This window comes from Dreissena polymorpha, chromosome 5 (genome assembly GCF_020536995.1).
Source record: "Dreissena polymorpha isolate Duluth1 chromosome 5, UMN_Dpol_1.0, whole genome shotgun sequence".
NCBI lineage: Eukaryota > Metazoa > Mollusca > Bivalvia > Myida > Dreissenidae > Dreissena > Dreissena polymorpha.
Window position 1 is genome coordinate 13,961,659 of NC_068359.1, and position 24,006 is coordinate 13,985,664.

General features: G+C 35.7%; 4 protein-coding genes across 6 annotated transcripts in view; 3 read left to right on the forward strand and 1 right to left on the reverse strand.

Annotated features, from left to right (window-relative positions):
- The first annotated feature begins 14,085 nt into the window (after positions 1-14,085).
- Positions 14,086-24,006, forward strand: part of LOC127880706 (interferon-induced protein 44-like) — a 312,687-nt gene continuing 302,766 nt past the window's right edge. For 2 of the 3 annotated variants that reach the window (XR_008049701.1, XM_052428048.1), the window contains exon 1: positions 14,086-14,206. The gene's annotated coding sequence lies outside the window, so the exon portion shown is untranslated. The remainder of the gene's footprint in view (positions 14,207-24,006) is intronic. The other variant, XM_052428050.1, reaches the window with a different exon arrangement.
- Positions 14,349-17,676, forward strand: LOC127880701 (uncharacterized). Its single transcript, XM_052428044.1, has 2 exons — positions 14,349-14,627; positions 15,272-17,676. The coding sequence occupies exons 1-2, from the start codon at positions 14,506-14,508 to the stop codon at positions 17,289-17,291; spliced, it is 2,142 nt and encodes a 713-aa protein (XP_052284004.1). The 5' UTR covers positions 14,349-14,505; the 3' UTR covers positions 17,292-17,676.
- Positions 18,174-21,335, reverse strand: LOC127880704 (uncharacterized). Its single transcript, XM_052428046.1, has 2 exons — positions 20,301-21,335; positions 18,174-19,911 (listed from the first exon to the last, which is right to left on the reverse strand). The coding sequence occupies exons 1-2, from the start codon at positions 20,636-20,638 to the stop codon at positions 18,462-18,464; spliced, it is 1,788 nt and encodes a 595-aa protein (XP_052284006.1). The 5' UTR covers positions 20,639-21,335; the 3' UTR covers positions 18,174-18,461.
- LOC127880702 (uncharacterized) lies at positions 20,655-23,867 on the forward strand. Its single transcript, XM_052428045.1, has 2 exons — positions 20,655-20,818; positions 21,463-23,867. Exons 1-2 carry the CDS (start codon positions 20,697-20,699, stop codon positions 23,480-23,482), a joined length of 2,142 nt encoding a protein of 713 aa, XP_052284005.1. The 5' UTR covers positions 20,655-20,696; the 3' UTR covers positions 23,483-23,867.

Below are 24,006 nucleotides of genomic sequence, written 5' to 3' on the forward strand. Positions count from 1 at the left end.
GTGATGTGTGTGTGTGCGTTTAATTGTGTGTTTATGAACATATTTGAGAAAGGAAGTATACTTATCACAAGAGAAATACAAAATTCTACTACTATGTTCTTATTTTTTATATTGTGTTATTTACTTTCATATGTTTGTTTTTCTTGTCTGTCATGTTTATATATGTGTTTGAGTATTTGTGTGCATGCGTGTGGTTAAGAGAGTTGGTACTTTATGGAAACATAAAATCACTCATTTGTGTACATTTCTACTTTGTGCAATCGACGACTTCATAAGAGTGCATTTATAAAAAAAGAAATAAATCAAAACACAGGAAAGTAATAAGAATAAACCGTTATACATTGTAAGAATAATGCAAAACCAGAAACGTTATAGCACGAAATAGTGTTTTCCGATTTGGACAAGCAGGGCTAAACCTTATTATAGCAACATTTTGTTAGACACATGACCAATGTCAAAGGGTTTTATACAGCACACATGCACTAATGGGCAACAAAACACACATTGACTTACACACTTATTTCTACTTACACACAAACACATAGAAACACACACGCGAATGCGCGCACGAACACACGCACGCACGCACGTACGCATCCCCCACATTGTTTAAGCCATTGGTTAAATTTAGGGTTCATCCCGTTTACAAGTGATCCGATTTTCACTGAAAGCATGGAATTAGTGTACCTATGTGTACATATTGTAATAATTCATACACATACAATTAGCACATATTCATACAACACCTGCTCATACCGATTAAAGATATGCTGTTTGAGTCCTCGGTTAAACGATTAATATTGTTTTAGCAGCTTATGCATGTACCTGTGATACGAAACTCAGAAGGCATGCTGCAATCTACTGCAGCGTTCATTAGGAGTCCTACCACGTAACCGACACCATCAACCCATCTACTTTCTGTGTATGGGTTTTTCCAATGATTTCCTATGCGTACCAGCCAAAAAATATCAATCGCTTCAACTTATCTTGCAGTCCCTCCATGTCTACCTTGTGCATAATGCTTTAAATTGCGGGACCAAAATGCTCGCGGGCCCACGTTTAACTGCATCTTAGACACGTAGTTCTTTCCCGGGCAATGAATCTCAGGTTTATATCTCTAATAAACTTGGCGTGATATCGTCATAAATTCCCGATACTACGAACGGTGTTCAATTATGTTCGTATAACTACGATATTTGGTCAACATCGACAAAGGAAACTTTTCCCATATTTACCTCACGATATTAAATGTCTCTGTAATGAAGCGATATCCATACATAAGTTCTCTTGCATCGAACAGTACCGGGGTCGATTCCCGCAGAAGGCAAACTATTTTATGAATTGTTTGGCTATTATACGTATTATACACTATTTCAAATAGTATATTGTTGTTAAAAAATACATAACAATACATTGATAATAATCAAAAAGGTGTGAACTTGTCAATCTATTTCCCAATCGAAATTCCCGCTTCGTTATACATTATAGAATAATTGGACAAATCGTTTGTTACCAAATAAGATAATTTTATAAAAACAAATATTAAGATTGGTACAATAAATGTTTGCAATATCTAAATGCATATTCGTTTGTTAAAACGTTAGTACCCTTGTAAGTCAAGCTGGATATTGACTTTTGTAGGATGAAAATACAATATTTTTCTGTTGTTTTTTATTGAATGATACGAAAATATGTATGCTAAAACTCTATTCATTTTGACGTTATTGTCTAAGGAGTTACTTTATAAATGACTTACGACTAGAGATTGGTATAGGTCAGTTATTGAGGGGAGATAACACCACTTGTGTGTTTATATTTCTTAATTCTACCTGTTTGACCTCATTAGTTATCATGAATTAATATCAAAGCATTTTATAAAAACGATTACTAATTTATTCTTTCTTTCATTATCACTATTTAGGTGACTATTCAGTGAATTTTGTAATAAAATGGTCATTAACGATTGTGGGAAAACCAAAAAAAAAGTTTTACATTTGGAATGTCAGACAATTCTTAATTATGTGGTAAATGTTTCTTAAACTGTGTTTTGGCATGCAAATTACTATGATAAGTAAAAGATGCTATGGAAAAAACACTGTTGTATTAAGCGCGAAAACCTAAAACTGCAGGCAGAAAACTTGGGCACTTTCTCGACAAGAGGATGTCTGCACTTTAAACACGTTTTCAAAGTTGACAGCGACTTGCCAGCACGTAAAATCAACGTTTGTCAACAGAACGACGTGCGAATTCCCTCGTAATTTCAAATATAAATAATACATATATAACAATTATTTAGGTAATTTGTTAGGGTTTCCTTTATAATAAACGCAAAAAAAATGTTTTTCCAAAGAGATCGGAAGGGCTGGAATTAACTAAATGTGTGAGAGAAAGTACATGGACATAAGTGTTCTAGTAATTTTTTATAAACCGACATGTTTGCTTGATCAGTCAGTAGTAACATAAACAGGTATGAACGTTTTGTTACATTTCCAAAAATGGCATTAGACTATACTTGATTTTAAATAATAATAAAATTAAATCATTAACTGCAAAACCCTGCAAAACAACTAGGCAAGTATTGTTTCCTAGAGTAATTACATCATATCATGCAATCAACTATGACAAAAGTAATGAAACTACTTGGGCCATTAACGATCATTTAAACATTATATCGCGTGTAAGTCACAATATACCTCGTAGTTATCTGACATGTGTGAACATCGCTCAGAACTTTGCACTCAATTTTTTTTTTTAACCAGTGTCACACATCGAAAATTTTAGTGTCTAATCTGGCCGACTATTTGTCCCCGGATGACTTGACTGGAATCAAACGCAACGTGTAAGCACAAAGTATACCGGAATGTATTCAGGGTTATAGAAAATAAAATATCTTGCTCGAGGAAAGCCTCTTAATCTACTGTCCCCATTCTTAGTATGGCATAAATGTGGATGTAATCTAATTGAATCATTATTACACGTAAATCGGTGTATCAAATGAACACAGTATTGAGAAGAACAAAACACATGTACAATTCATCTGCTTTTTTTCAAAAGGGTTTTTTAATGGATTAAGTGGAAGACTGACTAAGATAAACAAATGTTGATTCGAAAGAATTGTTTACGGTCACGTATGGGAGTATGAGATTAATGCAACGACCTACCATATTTCGTTATTTTAGGGAGAAATGATTGTATCACAGTTGCAATGCCTTGTGCAGCTTTCCCTATCACTTTCAGAGCCCTTCGTGATATTTGGTCATTAACGATAGAGCTGACGATGTTTGAGTAGATAGTTATTTAAATTAGAACATTGATGATCGCCGTGCCTGGTTGCAAAGCTTTGCAGAATTCACATGTTCGCTGTGTGATTGATAATTAAGGGTAACTATCAGATTGCAAGTCGCAAAAATTACAAGAGTTCACAAAGATAACACGCTAGACTATTCTTCCGTCTTGTGCATGATATATAATAAACACAACAACACAATACCTCCACACATACTCAAGTTATTAAGCGGAAACCATTGTTTTTATTTGAAGTAGTAGTGACTTAGGCTACAAACCGACCTGCTTACATTAATTTGAAATCAACTAAGTCTAATTGCACACATTCTACATAGGGGTATTTTATCTAAACGGATGCGACTCTTATCCATGGATAAGATAGTGACTGTTTTCATAAAAGAGTTATATAATTATGCGTCTATGAATTATATTAAAAGAACGTAAGCCGTTAACCACTTAACGTTAAATTAAAGAGAATGGACTTAAATGTTCAACGCGTTATTGATTTTTTTTATTAACAAACGATACTTAAAAATTAACTTTTTATTATTGTTTACTGAAATACACAAATCTTTTGCAAATTCCGCAAGATCTGGCTGTGAAATTAGCATTCTTAGAATCAAGGTCTTACTGAGTGTAATTGCACCATAAAGAGTCGAAAATTGCTATATAACGTAGCTATTTAAATGGAGCCTGGTCGGTTGTGGGAAAAGTATATGTCAATTTGAATAGCTGCACTGTCCTTAACAGTTTGGCGTCTATGGCAACAGAATTCGGGAGTTTAAATGCAATGTATCACCAATATTCTTTTTTAAATGGGAAATGGTATTGTCAACCATTTAAAAGAAATAATTGTGACAAACACACAAATCGTATTACTTCATGTGAAAACATGATATCATGCAGCAATTAGGTCTAGAATCGACGAATGATATATTAATGCGCATTCAATAACTTACTAAACGTCTATACGATGCTGTTCTGCACTTATAAACAGCGAAAAGGGTCCGTGAAATCGCTTTGTTTTCTACCTATACAAAATTGTTTAATGTCTTATGATATATTTGGGTGAAAAACGTATGTTGGACATACTATATATATATATCATATGGTTGCTTAATTTTGTGCACATGCAATGGATAAGTTATGAGGGCTTTCTATTACGATTCATAGTGGTTTTATTATAGTATAATATTTCAAGAGAGACTAATGTTACACGTTGCGGATCGGCAAAATTGATTATATGGCACTCTGTGAAACGGGATTTATCCAAATGCTATGTACAACACTGTTGAATCTGTGACAGATGTTGCTGTTTATTTAGTTTATGTGATTAATACAATATTCGCTTGGTTTATTTTATTAATTAAATATAAAATGTCTTCACGCTCGGATCTACTAAGTGTTGCAGTATAACACATGTTAAGGTACTATTTGCATTCAATCCATGAATAGTAATTTGATGTAGGTCTTGTGTTGCTCTACAGGGGTTTAATTTAAATCAAACTCACTATATTCCTTCTAGATTTGTGATTTGATGCAATTTGAGTATTTGTATAATACTGTATAGTAAAGGATAGATCAGTCTACTCCTTCTAGCTTTTCATTTGTGTGGGTTTATAAGACTTGATATCCCATTTACAGATGTTTCAATTCATTTATTAATTATTATTGCCTTGTGCGACGATATTTCTCATGCTTTCCGGTTTTCATTTGAAAGGAGGTCATGTTTATTCCAGACCGATATTAAAAGATTAAAGATTACACATAATTGTTTGTTTTTGGTTTATAAGTATGTTTATCAAGTGTAGTTTACTCCGCTTATTTGTGAAAATTTATAACAATAATTGAAGAGAAACATGAACAAGGGTTTCGTTTTTCCATTTAGAAACTATTTAAAGAAAAAGAACATGCGCATAGAAACAAACCGTAGCAACCAATCAGAAGAAACATTATAATGAGAAACGGTGTTCAATCGTTTTACATGAAATGTTTAGATATTTTCATACGCTGCGCCCCCATGTATCTCAGCTTACTTTATACACGAAACTGTGCACATTCTTCCATTTAATATACTTAATAGTCCAGTTTATTTAGTTTCACTTGAAGGTTTTTCAGTATTTGAAATAAGAGTTTCATTTACTAGTTTATTTTAAACAAACTTGTAATGGAAACATTCAGGAAAACGCTTATAGTGTAGTTCGTATTGGGGCTAGAAATGCATTCTGACGAAGGAAGGTATTCTTGTATTGTTATCCTAAGAATGTTTATTTTACTAAAATTTTAAACCGGTCTGTTCTTTGATTTCTTCAAAATTAATTGAATAACTGATACTTATATCTCGTTACTACATTTTCATATAACCAATACTATCTATTTTCGAACACTTTGTTAAAATATAATTATTTGAATTCGAGTAAAGTCAAATTGAATTACGCATTATTTTTTATCATATTTATATAGATGTTAACACTTATTCCACGTTATATATAAGACAACATGCACTTTCAAATAAAATCTTTGAACTTGTAATGTTGAAACACTACTTGTTTCTATGAAATGCTCGAGTTCTGTCAACTGTTAAATCACAATGAAGACTTTCAGGCACATATTCTTTTATATGGCCTCTCATCAATCAGTATAGACATTTATTTAATTGTTAAAGAGTTAAACAATTTTTCAAGCCAGTATGTTCACAAAATATTAAGCGTGATGACATAGACAACTACACTGCAAATTATTTGTTGCTTTATTGCGAATTTGTCTGGAAATGACTACAATTATCCCTCTGGCAATATGATGCAATGAACAAAATTAAATTGTTAAAGTAGTTGCATTGATTTGATTGTAAGTGCTTTATTTGACGTGAATGCAATACAAAATAAATATCAGGTTATATAATTCTAACAAGCACCCTGGACTGATTATTGAGATGAGATGAATTGAAAGAAATGGATAAAGCTCTTGCTATTTTGTACCTTATTATATAAGTTCACTATTTAACTTAATCAAACATATTAATTTAATTTAGTACAATTTCCTGTATGTATATTTTTATAAACGATCTTATAGAGAACCCATATTTGTATATGTATGTCCGTGTTAAAAACTATTTTCTACCGATTCTTGTTAATTTAGTTGTCTGTTTAGATTCGAACACTTTTGAAAACAATGACGGGACAGCTTACAGGAAAATTTATGGATCGGTTGGAGTCCTACATAGGCACGGGACCCAATATCCTCACCCTGCTCTACTAGATAACCAGGGCCGGGTGTAACGCTACAACATTCCACCAGAAGTGTGACAACCAGGGACCGACTGTAACCGTGCTGTACAACCAACAGGGCTCGATCTACGGAGGGTATGCTAGTTCTAGTTGGAATAGCGCCGGAGCATACATTCAAGATGGGACTGCCTTCCTTTTTCAACTGAAGTTTTCTGGATCAGAAAATTTACCGAAGTTCCTTCAGCTAATGCTGCATATGGTCTGCATATCTATAGCGGGATCATCAACCCTGCGAGAAGCATTTTTACACTCAATGGTTATCACTGGGGGCTGACGAGGTCAAAACGTAGTCCGTTTCGCTACGACGTCGGGTATATGTTTTACTACGAAAACATGGTGTAAATACACTTCTTTCATAGGCGAGTTTCATATTTTCTGGTGTTTATGGATTAGAGAACGGAACATCCAGTAATGGTAGGTACTTATTTTCAATAACAAACTAAGAACAAATGCGCGTAGTTGCAACCTTTAAGTTTATTTTGAGCTAAAATCGAATTATTTTGATTTGAAGCAATGCATAAGATGGTTATTCTGTTAAAATAGCCAATTACGGTAACTTAAATTAAATAAAACTACATTTTACTTTGATTCAGTGTACATTACACATTTTAAAGTACAAAACAGGTTACGAACATATATTTTAATTATTCAAATGCTTTGTTTCGAAGGAAATTACAAGTCGCTTTATGTAAAGGTTTCGCACAGAGTATGTATTGGTTGCGCAACGAAGTACAAATATAATGCATAGGTTGCTCAACGAAGTTTTTGTATCCATTTCAGGACATATCACATGCAGTTTGCAGTTACTGCAGACTGCCATTTCCCAGTGCAAAAGATGCCGTGCTTCACTGTGCGCATGAACATCCAAACGAAAAGGTTGAACCCGGTGAAAGCCTGCAGAGTCCCGGCAGAGCCCCGGTAAACCGTCATTACGCCGGCACTCACCGGGGTTATACCGGCATCAGACCCCGGCAGAGCTGCGGCAACGCCCCGGTTTAACCGGGGACAACCGGTTCATCCCGGAGATATTAAACATTTTAATACTTTCCCGGTGGAGCCCCGGTCGTCCACGGTTCATCCCGGTGGAGCACCGGTTCATCCCGGTAGGGCCCCGGCTCATCCCGGTAGATGCCTGATCACGCACTGGGGCTCCGCCGGCATCATAGTGAGACTGGGCCTTAACCGCATTGTAACACGAGGTAAATGTACCGGCCGTCTCATGTACGCAGTTAACAATAACCTGTGACAGAAACCCACTGCCACACCTTTACAACAATATATTGATTATGCAATTGCGGATTTGTGCCATTGGGGTCCTACTTTCCACACCTTACGGCTGTTACAGGTGTGGATTTTACAGGTACAATCATGTATACAAACATGAAATTCACCTCAAAATTAGTTGACGATAACCGATTTTCAAGAAAATCGCTTTGATATATACAATGTTAAAATCAAAATCCGTATGAGATAAATAATGATCGAAGTTGGGACATGGGATTTACTTTGACATAAGCAGAGTTTCGAGATAAGCGAGTTGGGGATAACGAGAATCGAATGTTATTTGATAAAGAGTACCGTATGCTGAAAACCTATCGTCGGTCTCTATCAAAATAAACGTATAAGGGATTGTCACGAGGAGAAGATGAGTCATTTTTATTGAGACCGACGACATTAGGTTCTCGACTCTCAACTGTCATCTTATATATGGATTTTCGATTTTAATCGTTTCCTTTGGCCTAGACGTGAATGTAATTATATCATAATAATGTGCATTACCATGTCGACTGTGCGCTTCGGATCATGTTGTGCCGTTGTTACTACCTCTGTCTCAAAGGAAATATCCAGCCACTCCATGACTCTATTAAAAAATTTTTTTTCTTTATTTTGCCTTTGAGAGATAACCAATACGTCTTCTGTGAGAAACGCATGCACGCTAAAGCGTTGTCGTAGCGAGGCATATACGTATACTGTCAGAGACATGATCATGCCTTATAATAATATTTAGCCTTTATTTATGATAACTGGGTCACCCTACACATTTCTAAACACACCAGTGGCTTAACAATACATAGATCAATATGGAAATTGTAAAAGTGTGTCAATTATACACAGTTGTAAACCTTAATTGCATTTTTTAAAGTGAAACTTGACTTCGGTTTGATAAATCAGCGGTATATTTCATGTTTAACCGCATAAACCAGACACATCTTGGATTATAATTTTATGTAACAGACCTATGAAATGACATTGTGCTTAAATTCAGAGTTTTGTTATTACAAAATCATAATCTTACATGTTTTAAACACAATGTTCGACTAATCCGTTCTCGATGTCATGTGTATTTAAACAATGTTTTCGTAGTAAAACATATACTCGACGTCGTAGCGAAACGGACTACGCTTTGACCTCGTCAGCCCCCAGTGGGTTATATTACCATGGGAAACGGTTACAGCAATCAAGGCGTAACTGCTGATCTGGTAAACAACGGAACAATGGCGGTGGCAGAGCTGGAGGTCTACCGAGTCACAGGTTAAATATCATTATTTTAATTGTGTGTGGTAACGTTTACATGTTAAAATTGAAATGTTCAATCATAAATAGGTGGTAGGTGAAATTAATAATGTAAATGTTTATTTCTATTTTCTGTCCTAGAAAATGAACTTTGTATTTATTTAATACTGTTTGTTTTTCATCCAAATGTTATGAAAGAAGATTGTTACTGAACAAAACCGTCCTTGGATGTATGTTGTACTATTAAAGATGGTGAAATGAGTCCATGGCGAAAGACACCCGAATGGAATGAAATCGTAACAATTGTCTTGTTTGTATAATGAAATGAGAAAGTATATTTTGCAAAACGTCAAAAAAGCGTTCTTCTCTCCCTGATCTGGTACCACATCTGAATTTTATTTGAAGCGATAAGAAGTTCAGAACAAATGTATGTATGAATATATTCAAAAGTAAAAATATATCATTTGTGTAATTTCAAAGGCTGTAGGCTCCGCCTCTTGTGTGATCAGTCATAAAAAAGCCACTCACTACTGGACTGAGACACAATCTTAGTTTTAACATATTTATTTCTGCTTGATTGCGTCGAAAGCCTATGGCTTATCGAAACGCTTTCCGTTGGTCCGTTTCCTGGAACTAACAACAAGTACTTGTTGTCTTTGGGAGAGATCGACAGAACGCTTCCACAGAGGGGAGGGAACCTATAACCTCCCGGTCGTTAGGAGAACACCATATCCGCTACGCCACGGCAACCTCATACACACTATTGGAATATCGTAAAGCATAGTGCAACATGTATTTGTAGTTTTATAATGTATTTATACTTGTTAAATATTATATAATTAATTTCTTTGTACGTGCAATATTTGATCAAAATAATTTGCTAATACTGAGACGTAATTGACCTCTTTATTTGTTAAAGTTCTTAGAGACGCTCATGGAAGACATAGTGGCGTTGAAGAGAGATGGGTCTGTCGTGTTCTGATGCTGAGTCCAGTGGGCTCGGGCAAGTCCAGCTTCTTCAACACCGTTAACTCCATCTTCAAGGGTCAAATTTCACAGAGGGCTCGAAGTGGGAAAGCGGCACATAGCATCACAACTGTGTTAAAAACCTTTTTTCAGCCTGATGAAGTATTATTGCCCATGGAAACAATGTTTTGTGTGTGCATAGCTTGGAAGGATAGTTCTATATGTGCCTTTGCTGTGCAAATGCTTTCATTCAATTTAGCAACAACAAAAAAACTCAAAATTTCCTACATTTACTTTTTTACCGTTTTAAGTGTGTTTATTTTTATTGGAAAGTGGCCAACAACCAAACTGCTTTTTATCATTTGTATATGTTGACCATTGAACATATGTCTGTTTCATAGTTATGTTACAATTTCAACTGCTTTATAATAAATATTTCAGATATTCTTAACTTCTTCATATTATGTTTGTTCAAAACACAAATGAATTATATATTTTTACAACCCATATTCGAACAACTATACAATTTCTTCAATAATCACTCACTTTGATCACAGCCACTTTTAGTTAGAACAAAGATAAACTTTTTCATGATGTACCACTCTGATATATGTACTTGCGAACCATTCCGTTTTAACTTGTGCGCTTGACTTTGATTATATTTGCAGTACACGCCTCATGTCACAAAGAGTCGGTCTGGGTCGGCGCTCTATTTCCGGCTCTGTGACACCCGGCGATAAGAGGCCACTCAAGGCTTGAACATCCTAGAGTGCAATTGTATGCTCGACGGTCACGTGCCAGACTACTACGAGGTCAATTACAAAATAGCTGTCGAAATAATTATGGACTTTAAGTGACAGCTTATAAAAGTTTTATTATCTCTTGTTTTATGGCACTTCAAAAGCCAAACATCAAAACTTAATATGTTTGTAGCGTAGACCGGTCAAATAATGGCCATGCAATAAATTACACATGAGGTACATGTTGGTGTCATATGTTTGAAAATGTTTTTTAAACGCCGCTCATTTTTGTTTTGTTAAATTCTCATTTTACGGATATCATAATTACGTTACTTAAATAATTACAAAAATAGTATTTATTATTCTAGTTATGGTTCTAAGAATATACTCTATGATGATTATTTGCAATTTATCATGGATGAAATTGGATTAAACAAGCAGAGGTATAATACATTAACAAATAACCGCACTTCTCTTATCCATTTAGTTCAACCCAGTTCTACAAATTTCATCTGAAACCCACGGCGTTGTAGAGAAGCCTTCTTTCGCAGACAAAATTTACTGTGCAGCGTTTGTTGTCGACGCGTCGAGCATTGAAGACATGTCACCAAAACTCATTGAAAAAATTATCAGCATTCAGGAAATAATGAATCATAAAGGTTAGCGGTACCAATGTTAATCGATGTCTACGTTCTTTTCTGAACTTGATCATTTTCGTGCAGGAAAATGTATATAATAATTATATTAAATCATATTGTCTGTTTTTGGTTTTTACAATCTTTGATACATTTAAATTAAGATAAACTTGATATATATCGTGTTATATACATTAATAATTAATCCTTAATATTTGATATTTTCCAGGAATTCCACAAGATAACGCGCACGACTATTCTTCTGTCTTGTAAAATGGTTCGTGTGTCACATTATGTAATGACCATAGCGACTTTATATGAAGTTGAATATTTTATGTCGAATATAGTACATAGGATAGGTAAACTTGAACCTAAAACATTACAAATTCTAATAAGGAATATGAACACGCAAAGAATCTATACTTTCAACGGTTTACCTATTACATTATTAATCAACGGTTAAAAGGGATGCAGGTTAGCTACATACACACATAATTACAACATAATACATCCACACATACTCAAGTTATTAAGCGGGAACCATTGTTTCTATTTGAAGAAGCAATGACTAAGGCTACCGACCTATTTGTACAATCATGTACATTCTCCTAAATATAAGCTTTGAGCTGAAAGGAGTAATTTTTAGTAAACTGGACAGAGTAATGTTTAAACATAACATAAAAAAACGCCTGCTTAGCTTAAACTTGTATCAACTAAACCTAATTGCACAGATTCTACAAAGAGGTCTTATTTCTAAAGGAATGCGGCTCTTATCCATGGATAAGATAGTTACTGTTTTCATAACAGAGTGATATATGTGTCTATGGATTTTATTTAAAGAAAGTACTCCGTAAACCACTGAACGTTAAATCAAAGAGAATGTAGCTATATGCTTAATGCGTAATCTAATGTTAATCAACAAACGCTAGTGAAGAATTAACTTTTTTTATTTTTTTTAATGGAATACATAAATCTTCTTTTGCAAAGGCCGAAATATTTGGCTGTGAACTTAGCACTCTTAGTATCACTGTCTGAGTGAGTGTAATTGCATCATAGGAAGTCGCAAATTGCCATGTAACGTAGCTATTTAAATGGAACCATTATGGCTCAAGCCTGGTCGATTGTGGCAACAGTAGATGTCAATTTGAGTAGCTGCTCTGTCCTTAACAGTTGGTCGTCTATGGCAACAAATTTTTGAGAGTTTAAATAAAGTGTTTGTATAACAAATATCCTTTTATTCAATGTGAACTGGTATTGTCAACCATTTTAAAGAAAAAGTGTGACAAACACTCAAATCGTATTACTGCATGTGAAAACATGATATGATGCAGACGATGCTGTTCAGAACTTCTTATCAACGAAAAGGGTCTGTGAAATCGCGCTGTTTTCTACCGATACAAAATTGTTCAATGTCTTATGATATTTTGGTGAGAAAAGTGTGTTGGACATATAAGATTTATCATATGGTTTGCTTTAAACTATGCTCATGCAATGGGTAAGTTATGATGGCTTTATATAACGATTCATAATGGTTTTTATTTTAGTATAATATTTCAAGGGAGAATTGTGTTACACGTTGCGGATCGGCAAAATTAATTATATTGCACTCCGGAAAAAGGGATTATTCCAAACGCTATATACACTGCTGCTTCACCTGTGTCAGATGTTGCTGTGTTTTGGTTTATATGAATAATACAATATTCGCTTTTATAATTTTATTTATAAAATATCAATTGTCTTCACGCTCGGATCTGCTAAGTGTTGCAGTATAACATATCTTAAGGTACTATTGTATTAAATCGATACACAGTCATTTGATGAAGGTGTTGTGTTGCTTTATATGGGTTTAATTTGAATAAAACTCTCTCTAGTCCTTCCTGATTTTTAATTTGGTGCACTTTTAGTCTTTTTATAATTCTGTATAGTAAATGATAGGTCATACTAGTTGTACTATAAATGGCCTATTGTTTGTTTTCAATGTTTACGCTTCGATGAAACACAGGCTAAGAATAAATACCCACGTCAGTAACAAGTCTTCTCATTCATATGACCAAGTGGTAGCAGACATTATGCGGTCTTTTATCTTTACTTTAAAGGGGCCGTCCAACAGATGTTGGCATGTATTGAAGCTTGTCATTATATGCTTTCTATTGATAAATTTAAACATTTAAACTAAAAATCTCCAGTAAAAAAAACACAAGAATACATTTTTTTTAAAGTAACCCTCAATAGGGCTCGAACCACTGACCAATGGAATCTTGGAGTAAAAAGTCTCCCGCCCAGACCACTCGACCATCCATGCTCATGCTTGGAGTGGATGTATTTTTACCTGTATAACTAATTCTCGTAGTATCCCAAAATAAAACGACAACAACAGAACTTTCCAAATTATTCAATCGTTTCGCGTCGCACAACGCTTTATAATTTTCAGGTTTTCAAATAATCAAAAGATGCATATAATAGATATATATTAAGAGCTTTGTAAATGGTCAGTATAACTATTTCCTCAAAAAATATAATAACTATATCGAAAATTTACTGAAACAACTTTTTTTAATTTTGTCAATTTACCAAAACGTGAAATCTGTTGGACGGCCCTTTAACGTTTAGTGGTTTACGGCCTACGTAGTTAAAATAGAATCCATAGACAAATCTATGACTCGGTTATGGAAACAGTCACTATCTCGCACATGGAAACGAGTCGCGTCCCTTTAATTTAAAGGTTTCTGTTAATAATTTGTGCAATTAGCCTCATTTGAAACATATTAAAACTAAGCAGGTATGTTATTTTTTGTGTTTGCAAAATACGTTTCGAAGTATTGTTTACTAAACGAGACAGCTTAACGGGTTACTCCAGTAACCGAAATCGTATGTTTAGGAAAATGTGCATTACTCGATAATATTTTCTGAAAATGAATACACGGATTAACAGTTTCGAAGTGGGCGATTGTCGACGGTTTCCAAGTGCCCGGATGTACGAGTAAAAAACCGAGTAGCCGCCATTTGTAATAGTTAGTCATCCGGGAAGTCTTTGTGTTTCGTTATTAGAGCGTAGTAAATGTAAAAATAACTTACAGAATGGATGATTTAAGTGACATGACCTTGGAGACGTTTAGGTTATGGTCAATTCATGCATTGAAAGTGTTTCTCTCAAGAAGAAATCGACCAGTGACAGGATCATTTGATGAACTTGCTGCGAGGTAAAACAAAAAATATTTAACACTTACTGACTTAGCTAAATATCAATGAGCTTATCGATAAGAATAAAAAAAGTATGAATAGCGTAAAATGAAATGCATAATGAGTGACACGTGATGTAGTGATTGATTTTAATGGTATAAGGAACCAATAAAAAAGCATGTTCTCGTTCAGTAATTGCATAACATTTCACGTTTTTTGAACGGTTGTCTGTGTCTGCCCTTTCAAGTTACCTACAAAAAAGCTATACTAGTTTTGTTTCTTTTACATTTACTCGCTTCAGTTACCGAAATTAACGAATGACCAAACATACATTAATATATGAGCATAAAAACACGCCCAAAATTGGATCTTTTTTTTACAAAATTAGGGATGTCTTGTATATTTATTTCTTTAATATTTCTTACAGAAATTCCTTTAAGCAAACAGCGCAGACCTGATGAGACGCCACATCATGTGGCGTCTCATCTGAGTCTACGTTGTTTGCCTATGCATTTTTTTCTAGATGCTAGGCATAAATGGGTTAAAAACATGATAAATGATAATGATTATTGCCCGTGTAATATAATTTAATAAAATTGCCTATATTTTATCATTTATATTTTGACATGAATATACTCAAATGTTTTGCTTTATGGTATTTCAGAGCCTTTTGTGTTTGGGAAGAGAAATTGCCGGTGGACGACAAGGCTGAGCAAATTGAATTGCGGTTGCTCCAGGAATATAAGAAAAAACTCATCTTGTCCGATGGAGATGTCATACCAGACCCATTCACACTCACTACAGGATGGAAAGGTGAAAAGTCTGGAATTTCAATGTGGCCTTCCATATACATTACTGACATTTCAGCATACTTGAATTACTCAACACCACAAGATGTGATAAATAGACTTCTAAATGAATACAAGGAAGGCAAAGCTTACCGTTACTTTGAGAGCAAGTGGGTGCAGGAAGTGTTTGTACATGATATACGCCCAAACAGTGACAAGTGTGTGTTGAAATGTAAAGTTACTCCATCACAATCTTTGAACAATAAAGCCTATGATGCGTGGGCTGTAGTGAAAAAAGATGGAGCAAATGGACCTGGCGGTGAAATCATCTCTGCATATTGCTCGTGCACAGCTGGTATGCTTGGTGCGTGCAACCATGTCGCTGGACTGCTGTTTAGAGTTGAATATGCGGTAAAGACTGGTGCTACGCAAACATCGTCAACCAGCAAACTGTCCACATGGAATGTGCCAAAAAAGAAACCGGACTTAAAACCAATGAAAGTAAAGGATGTAGTATGGACGAAAGGGAAATATTCGAAAGGACCAACGGAACAAAGCTCGGCTAACTACAAGCACGAAATGAAGAAAAACTTCACACCGCTGAACAAACGGCAACTAGAAATAGTAAACAATCAGCAGGACATTAGAAAGGACCTGTATGACATAATAAAAGATGAAGTAAAGGATTCTTGCTTTGTGCTTCTACAGGAAAACAGAAGAATCGCGGTGCCAAAAGCAAATTTACCAGCTTCTGTGATGCAGGTTGCAGAGCTGGTGAAAAATAGTGGAAGTGACAACATGTCAAATGTCATGATGGACAAACTCCAACTGACGGAGCAAGACTGCGAGGCATTGAAAAATGAAACCACTGCCCAGTCATTTTCAGATGTTTGGAAAGAGCAAAGGAAAGGCAGACTAACTGCAAGTATATTTCAAAGGATCAGTACTCGTGTTGACACTCTGAGAAAAGACCCTTCTGCAGATCCTTCAGCGCTGCTGAAGACAGTCTTGGGCAAGGCTGAAGTTAAACAAACCAGTGCCATGAAACACGGAATAGCCTTAGAGCCAGTTGCCAAGAAAGCATACGTGACCCTTATGAAAAGCAAGCATAAGAGGTTTAAATCTAAGGACTCTGGACTTGCGGTGTTACAAAGTAAGCCATTTATTGCTGCCAGTGCAGATCTGGAAACGGATTGTGAATGCTGTGGCAAGGGGCTTTGTGAGATAAAATGTCCTGAATCAATAAAGAACACATCCCCATCTGCTGACAATTTAAAGTATTTGAAATTGGAAAATGGTACTCTATCATTGGACACAAATCATCCATACTATTCACAAATACAAGGCCAGATGAAAATCCTGGATCGAAAACACTGTGACTTGTTTGTATTTACTTACCATGGCCATGAGTGTATCAGAGTACCATTTGATGAACAATTTTGGCTGATTATTGAAGAGAAGTTAGTTTGGTTTTGGAACAATTTTGTGTTAAAGGCACTCTTATCCAGTGTTACAGATGAAATTGACACAGAAAACCAGATGCCAACAAGCCAGGTTTCATCCGTTGAGGTAAGTGGGCAGCTTGACATGGACAGCAAGGCACAGATACATGTAGCATGTAGAAAAGCCCTGGAGCCAGTTTTGGAAAGTAATACCAGTGCATCTAACATTCCAACTGCTCCGCGAAAGCGTAGGAGATTGTGCATCAAAAAGACTCGTGCCGCTGTCTACCTTTGTGGTGTATGTGGACTGGACTGTATTGATAAACCAATGTGTGACTCAGAGAATTCTGTAAATTGTGATGCATGTGGAGCTTGGGTGCATTATGTATGTGCCAATGTTACAGATGTACTGTTGGTTAATGTCGACAAATGGTTTTGCCCAAGATGCAAATAGAACATGTAAATATGTGTGTATAATGTAAATAACACAGCCCAACAGGGCTCACCCTGGTTCATTATTGTCAAAATTTTAATTTACACTGGAAATACCTACATTTTTGGTTATTGTATGAATATTAATACTCACAAAATTGTTACCAAATAGAATTTTCTTTAACCAAATCTAAGCCTTTGGCAAACTTGGCAAAAGGCAGAGTAAGCTCTGCAAATAAAATGAAGAAGGCAGTGATACAATGTCATGCGCAATTGACGCTACACTAGTAAGCCTTTGGGTCCTCAATGAGTACATTGTTGTTGTTGTTATTTTCAATTTTTTTTTATTACGTTGTATGTGTTATTTGCATTTCGATGAGTACCACAGCATTAAACTGTTAAACATGTTTCCTGTTGTCACTTGTTTCAGACTGTATAATACAATCAATACTATTGACTAGGGTATATACCAGTTTATACCTACATAATGTTCATTAACAGGGGTAATATTCACAAAGCTCCTTAGATACATGTAACTTTCAAAAGTTTAAAGAGTATGATATGCTTACTTGAAAATTACATATTTATTATAATTAAAATTATTGCTCTATAAGCAACTACATGTATCTATTTTGACCATCAGAATTCTATGTAATACATACAGAACCTTAATTCAATAGTAAAGATATTTGATGACTGATAAATTCCCAAATTAGTTTACCTCGTCACTAAGAAGTTTTGTGAATATAATCCAAGGTGAAAATGTAAGCTAAATCCGATGATTAATGCGCATTCACTACATGAGGTAACTGGATCGTCAACAGATAAATTCATGCCATCAATTCTCAAATATGCATAAGTTGGTTGAATGAAAATGTGTCTTAATAAGTCTGTTTTATAGCTGTAATAACCATTTATTTTCACATACAATGATTATTTTTACATACAATGCTGCAATATTTTGAAATAACAGAACTTTAACAATCATGCAAATTGAACAAGTAGGTTTTAAAAACATGTAATTGTCAAATACATATTCTGCAGTTCAATATCTTATACAAGAAAATGTAACCGACAACTATGCATTCCATGCCCATAATAAAATTGCATTTCAAAAACAACACAAACACATTCTGTACAACAGTTTATGGAAACTATCCAGTGATGACAACCATGTACATGTATCTTCCAACTACGATTTGTATATTGGTACCTTTATATTGCATAGGGCAGAGCAGACCATCACCATTTCATCTATGTGATCCACAAGTGAAATTGGAATTTCATTTGCCAGTATACGGAATGTTTTTAATCTCCTGATTACCTGCTCAATTAAAATTCGGTGATTTGCTATTCGTTTAGTTTTTTGTACACAAGCACTTGACATCTGAGAATTTCCACGCTTGCCTGGTGGCTTATGCAAACTTATGTTTCGTTGCATGCATTCCGTAGTGATGTTGAATCCTTTATCTGCCATTATCATGGAGTTTGTAGGCAACATGTCCAAATACCCACAGTCTAATGTTAGAGCCTTATCTGAAATTCTACCGAGGTATGTAGGCGAAACAAACACAATTGCACTATTAGGAGCACACGCGACAAGAATTTTCATTGTGTTATGGTTTTTGTAGTTGCTCCAAGTTGCGCTCTGGAGATGAGGGTCTTTGGGCGTTTCAATAAATAATTCAGTACAGTCTATAATCGAGTGCAGATCTGGAAATTTCCGGAATCTTTGGGGTTTAGAGGCAATCAAAGACTCTTCGTTTGGTATGTACACCATTGACTTTAAGACTTCGAATGATGCCCTAAGCCATGCAAGGAAAATTCTTGAGCATAAAGTTTCCGAAATATCAAATCTCTTGGACAAGTCTTTATTTAACAGCCCTAGCCTTAACTTCATTAATGTCATTAAAAATTCTGTCCTCGATGACATTTTTCTCTCCGGCCCAAACTTTGCACCAGAACGGGCTGACAATTTGGATTTTAATTTTCTAACATTTTTGGCCATTGACATAACACCAGTCCACCTTCTTGTAACAAATGGTGAAATATACTCATGTAATTTGTTAAACAGAGACTTGTTTGTCAAACCAGTGTAAAACTGAACATCATCGTCGGTCTTAAGTATTTTCTCACTGTACACAGTATTCTTAAGCCTGTCTATTATTTGCTTCTGTATGAACACCTCGGCTTTCAACTTAACAATCTGCTTGTTCTGTTCACTGATTCGTAAACACAGAGTAACAAACACAGCCAACAAATTAACAAACCATGGCAGTTTGTAAGTGTGGGAAAGTAACTCAACCTCTGGGTCATCATAAATAGGTGTTGCAACAAGATTTTCCTCAGACGCATGGTCATTGTCTTTTGCACTAATTTGTCTACGCCTTTTCGTATGTTTTGTGCTAGTCGCCTCAAACTGTGTCATTCTCTTCACTCGTTTCTCTGCTTCATTATATCCCATGCTGACAGTAGGCAATGGATTATTTATGGTTGGTTCTCCATCTGTGAAATGATCCGAACAAACCCGACTGTCTTTGCCTGGTGACCAGAGTTGTCCATTGCCCTGACGTCTTCCTACCAGCTGTTTCCATTTTTCCCTTTGCTCTGGATTCTTTTTCTTTGTTGGGAAAGTGAATAGTCTGAAATTAAATATAATTTGAACTAATAGGCACAGACAATTTTTAGTTGGCCTGCCAGCAACAGACCTATTTTTATGCGTTTCATTACGTTCAGGATCTGCAGGGATTCAAATGAGTGCATTCCTCAGTACACAGTACTGTACAACTACCTAGGCTAAGGTCAAATCATCATTTACCAACTGTTTGCGTACGAGCAGATCAGTGTAATATTGCAAAATAGGCATACTTCTGCTGTTTAATGAACGTGCTTTATCTATATTGTAAAATATGTGTGATTAAAGCACATAATTAAATGTCTGCCTTTTCTATAATATGCGTAAAAATGCGTATAAATCTTACCCCACCCACATTTTCTGAAAACTATGCATCAGCTCTTAATCGTTTATTACCTGAATGGCGGATCGCATTTACAGTCTCTCTCTTTGTGCAAACATCCACAGACGTCACACAGTTGTTTCTTCCATTTATTTAACCAGTATGCCCCTTTAGAGCAGTTTTGAACGCAACATGTTAAAGCCATATCGAGATTCAACAATATTTTTACTCGCAATTCAGGCGGAGTAACTCTTCCAGGTAAGTTGGTTTTGCGCATGCGCATTGCGAAACTGTTAATCCGTGTATAAATACACGGATTAACAGTTTCGAAGTGGGCGATTGTCGACGGTTTCCAAGTGCCCGGATGTACGAGTAAAAAACCGAGTAGCCGCCATTTGTAATAGTTAGTCATCCGGGAAGTCTTTGTGTTTCGTTATTAGAGCGTAGTAAATGTAAAAATAACTTACAGAATGGATGATTTAAGTGACATGACCTTGGAGACGTTTAGGTTATGGTCAATTCATGCATTGAAAGTGTTTCTCTCAAGAAGAAATCGACCAGTGACAGGATCATTTGATGAACTTGCTGCGAGGTAAAACAAAAAATATTTAACACTTACTGACTTAGCTAAATATCAATGAGCTTATCGATAAGAATAAAAAAAGTATGAATAGCGTAAAATGAAATGCATAATGAGTGACACGTGATGTAGTGATTGATTTTAATGGTATAAGGAACCAATAAAAAAGCATGTTCTCGTTCAGTAATTGCATAACATTTCACGTTTTTTGAACGGTTGTCTGTGTCTGCCCTTTCAAGTTACCTACAAAAAAGCTATACTAGTTTTGTTTCTTTTACATTTACTCGCTTCAGTTACCGAAATTAACGAATGACCAAACATACATTAATATATGAGCATAAAAACACGCCCAAAATTGGATCTTTTTTTTACAAAATTAGGGATGTCTTGTATATTTATTTCTTTAATATTTCTTACAGAAATTCCTTTAAGCAAACAGCGCAGACCTGATGAGACGCCACATCATGTGGCGTCTCATCTGAGTCTACGTTGTTTGCCTATGCATTTTTTTCTAGATGCTAGGCATAAATGGGTTAAAAACATGATAAATGATAATGATTATTGCCCGTGTAATATAATTTAATAAAATTGCCTATATTTTATCATTTATATTTTGACATGAATATACTCAAATGTTTTGCTTTATGGTATTTCAGAGCCTTTTGTGTTTGGGAAGAGAAATTGCCGGTGGACGACAAGGCTGAGCAAATTGAATTGCGGTTGCTCCAGGAATATAAGAAAAAACTCATCTTGTCCGATGGAGATGTCATACCAGACCCATTCACACTCACTACAGGATGGAAAGGTGAAAAGTCTGGAATTTCAATGTGGCCTTCCATATACATTACTGACATTTCAGCATACTTGAATTACTCAACACCACAAGATGTGATAAATAGACTTCTAAATGAATACAAGGAAGGCAAAGCTTACCGTTACTTTGAGAGCAAGTGGGTGCAGGAAGTGTTTGTACATGATATACGCCCAAACAGTGACAAGTGTGTGTTGAAATGTAAAGTTACTCCATCACAATCTTTGAACAATAAAGCCTATGATGCGTGGGCTGTAGTGAAAAAAGATGGAGCAAATGGACCTGGCGGTGAAATCATCTCTGCATATTGCTCGTGCACAGCTGGTATGCTTGGTGCGTGCAACCATGTCGCTGGACTGCTGTTTAGAGTTGAATATGCGGTAAAGACTGGTGCTACGCAAACATCGTCAACCAGCAAACTGTCCACATGGAATGTGCCAAAAAAGAAACCGGACTTAAAACCAATGAAAGTAAAGGATGTAGTATGGACGAAAGGGAAATATTCGAAAGGACCAACGGAACAAAGCTCGGCTAACTACAAGCACGAAATGAAGAAAAACTTCACACCGCTGAACAAACGGCAACTAGAAATAGTAAACAATCAGCAGGACATTAGAAAGGACCTGTATGACATAATAAAAGATGAAGTAAAGGATTCTTGCTTTGTGCTTCTACAGGAAAACAGAAGAATCGCGGTGCCAAAAGCAAATTTACCAGCTTCTGTGATGCAGGTTGCAGAGCTGGTGAAAAATAGTGGAAGTGACAACATGTCAAATGTCATGATGGACAAACTCCAACTGACGGAGCAAGACTGCGAGGCATTGAAAAATGAAACCACTGCCCAGTCATTTTCAGATGTTTGGAAAGAGCAAAGGAAAGGCAGACTAACTGCAAGTATATTTCAAAGGATCAGTACTCGTGTTGACACTCTGAGAAAAGACCCTTCTGCAGATCCTTCAGCGCTGCTGAAGACAGTCTTGGGCAAGGCTGAAGTTAAACAAACCAGTGCCATGAAACACGGAATAGCCTTAGAGCCAGTTGCCAAGAAAGCATACGTGACCCTTATGAAAAGCAAGCATAAGAGGTTTAAATCTAAGGACTCTGGACTTGCGGTGTTACAAAGTAAGCCATTTATTGCTGCCAGTGCAGATCTGGAAACGGATTGTGAATGCTGTGGCAAGGGGCTTTGTGAGATAAAATGTCCTGAATCAATAAAGAACACATCCCCATCTGCTGACAATTTAAAGTATTTGAAATTGGAAAATGGTACTCTATCATTGGACACAAATCATCCATACTATTCACAAATACAAGGCCAGATGAAAATCCTGGATCGAAAACACTGTGACTTGTTTGTATTTACTTACCATGGCCATGAGTGTATCAGAGTACCATTTGATGAACAATTTTGGCTGATTATTGAAGAGAAGTTAGTTTGGTTTTGGAACAATTTTGTGTTAAAGGCACTCTTATCCAGTGTTACAGATGAAATTGACACAGAAAACCAGATGCCAACAAGCCAGGTTTCATCCGTTGAGGTAAGTGGGCAGCTTGACATGGACAGCAAGGCACAGATACATGTAGCATGTAGAAAAGCCCTGGAGCCAGTTTTGGAAAGTAATACCAGTGCATCTAACATTCCAACTGCTCCGCGAAAGCGTAGGAGATTGTGCATCAAAAAGACTCGTGCCGCTGTCTACCTTTGTGGTGTATGTGGACTGGACTGTATTGATAAACCAATGTGTGACTCAGAGAATTCTGTAAATTGTGATGCATGTGGAGCTTGGGTGCATTATGTATGTGCCAATGTTACAGATGTACTGTTGGTTAATGTCGACAAATGGTTTTGCCCAAGATGCAAATAGAACATGTAAATATGTGTGTATAATGTAAATAACACAGCCCAACAGGGCTCACCCTGGTTCATTATTGTCAAAATTTTAATTTACACTGGAAATACCTACATTTTTGGTTATTGTATGAATATTAATACTCACAAAATTGTTACCAAATAGAATTTTCTTTAACCAAATCTAAGCCTTTGGCAAACTTGGCAAAAGGCAGAGTAAGCTCTGCAAATAAAATGAAGAAGGCAGTGATACAATGTCATGCGCAATTGACGCTACACTAGTAAGCCTTTGGGTCCTCAATGAGTACATTGTTGTTGTTGTTATTTTCAATTTTTTTTTATTACGTTGTATGTGTTATTTGCATTTCGATGAGTACCACAGCATTAAACTGTTAAACATGTTTCCTGTTGTCACTTGTTTCAGACTGTATAATACAATCAATACTATTGACTAGGGTATATACCAGTTTATACCTACATAATGTTCATTAACAGGGGTAATATTCACAAAGCTCCTTAGATACATGTAACTTTCAAAAG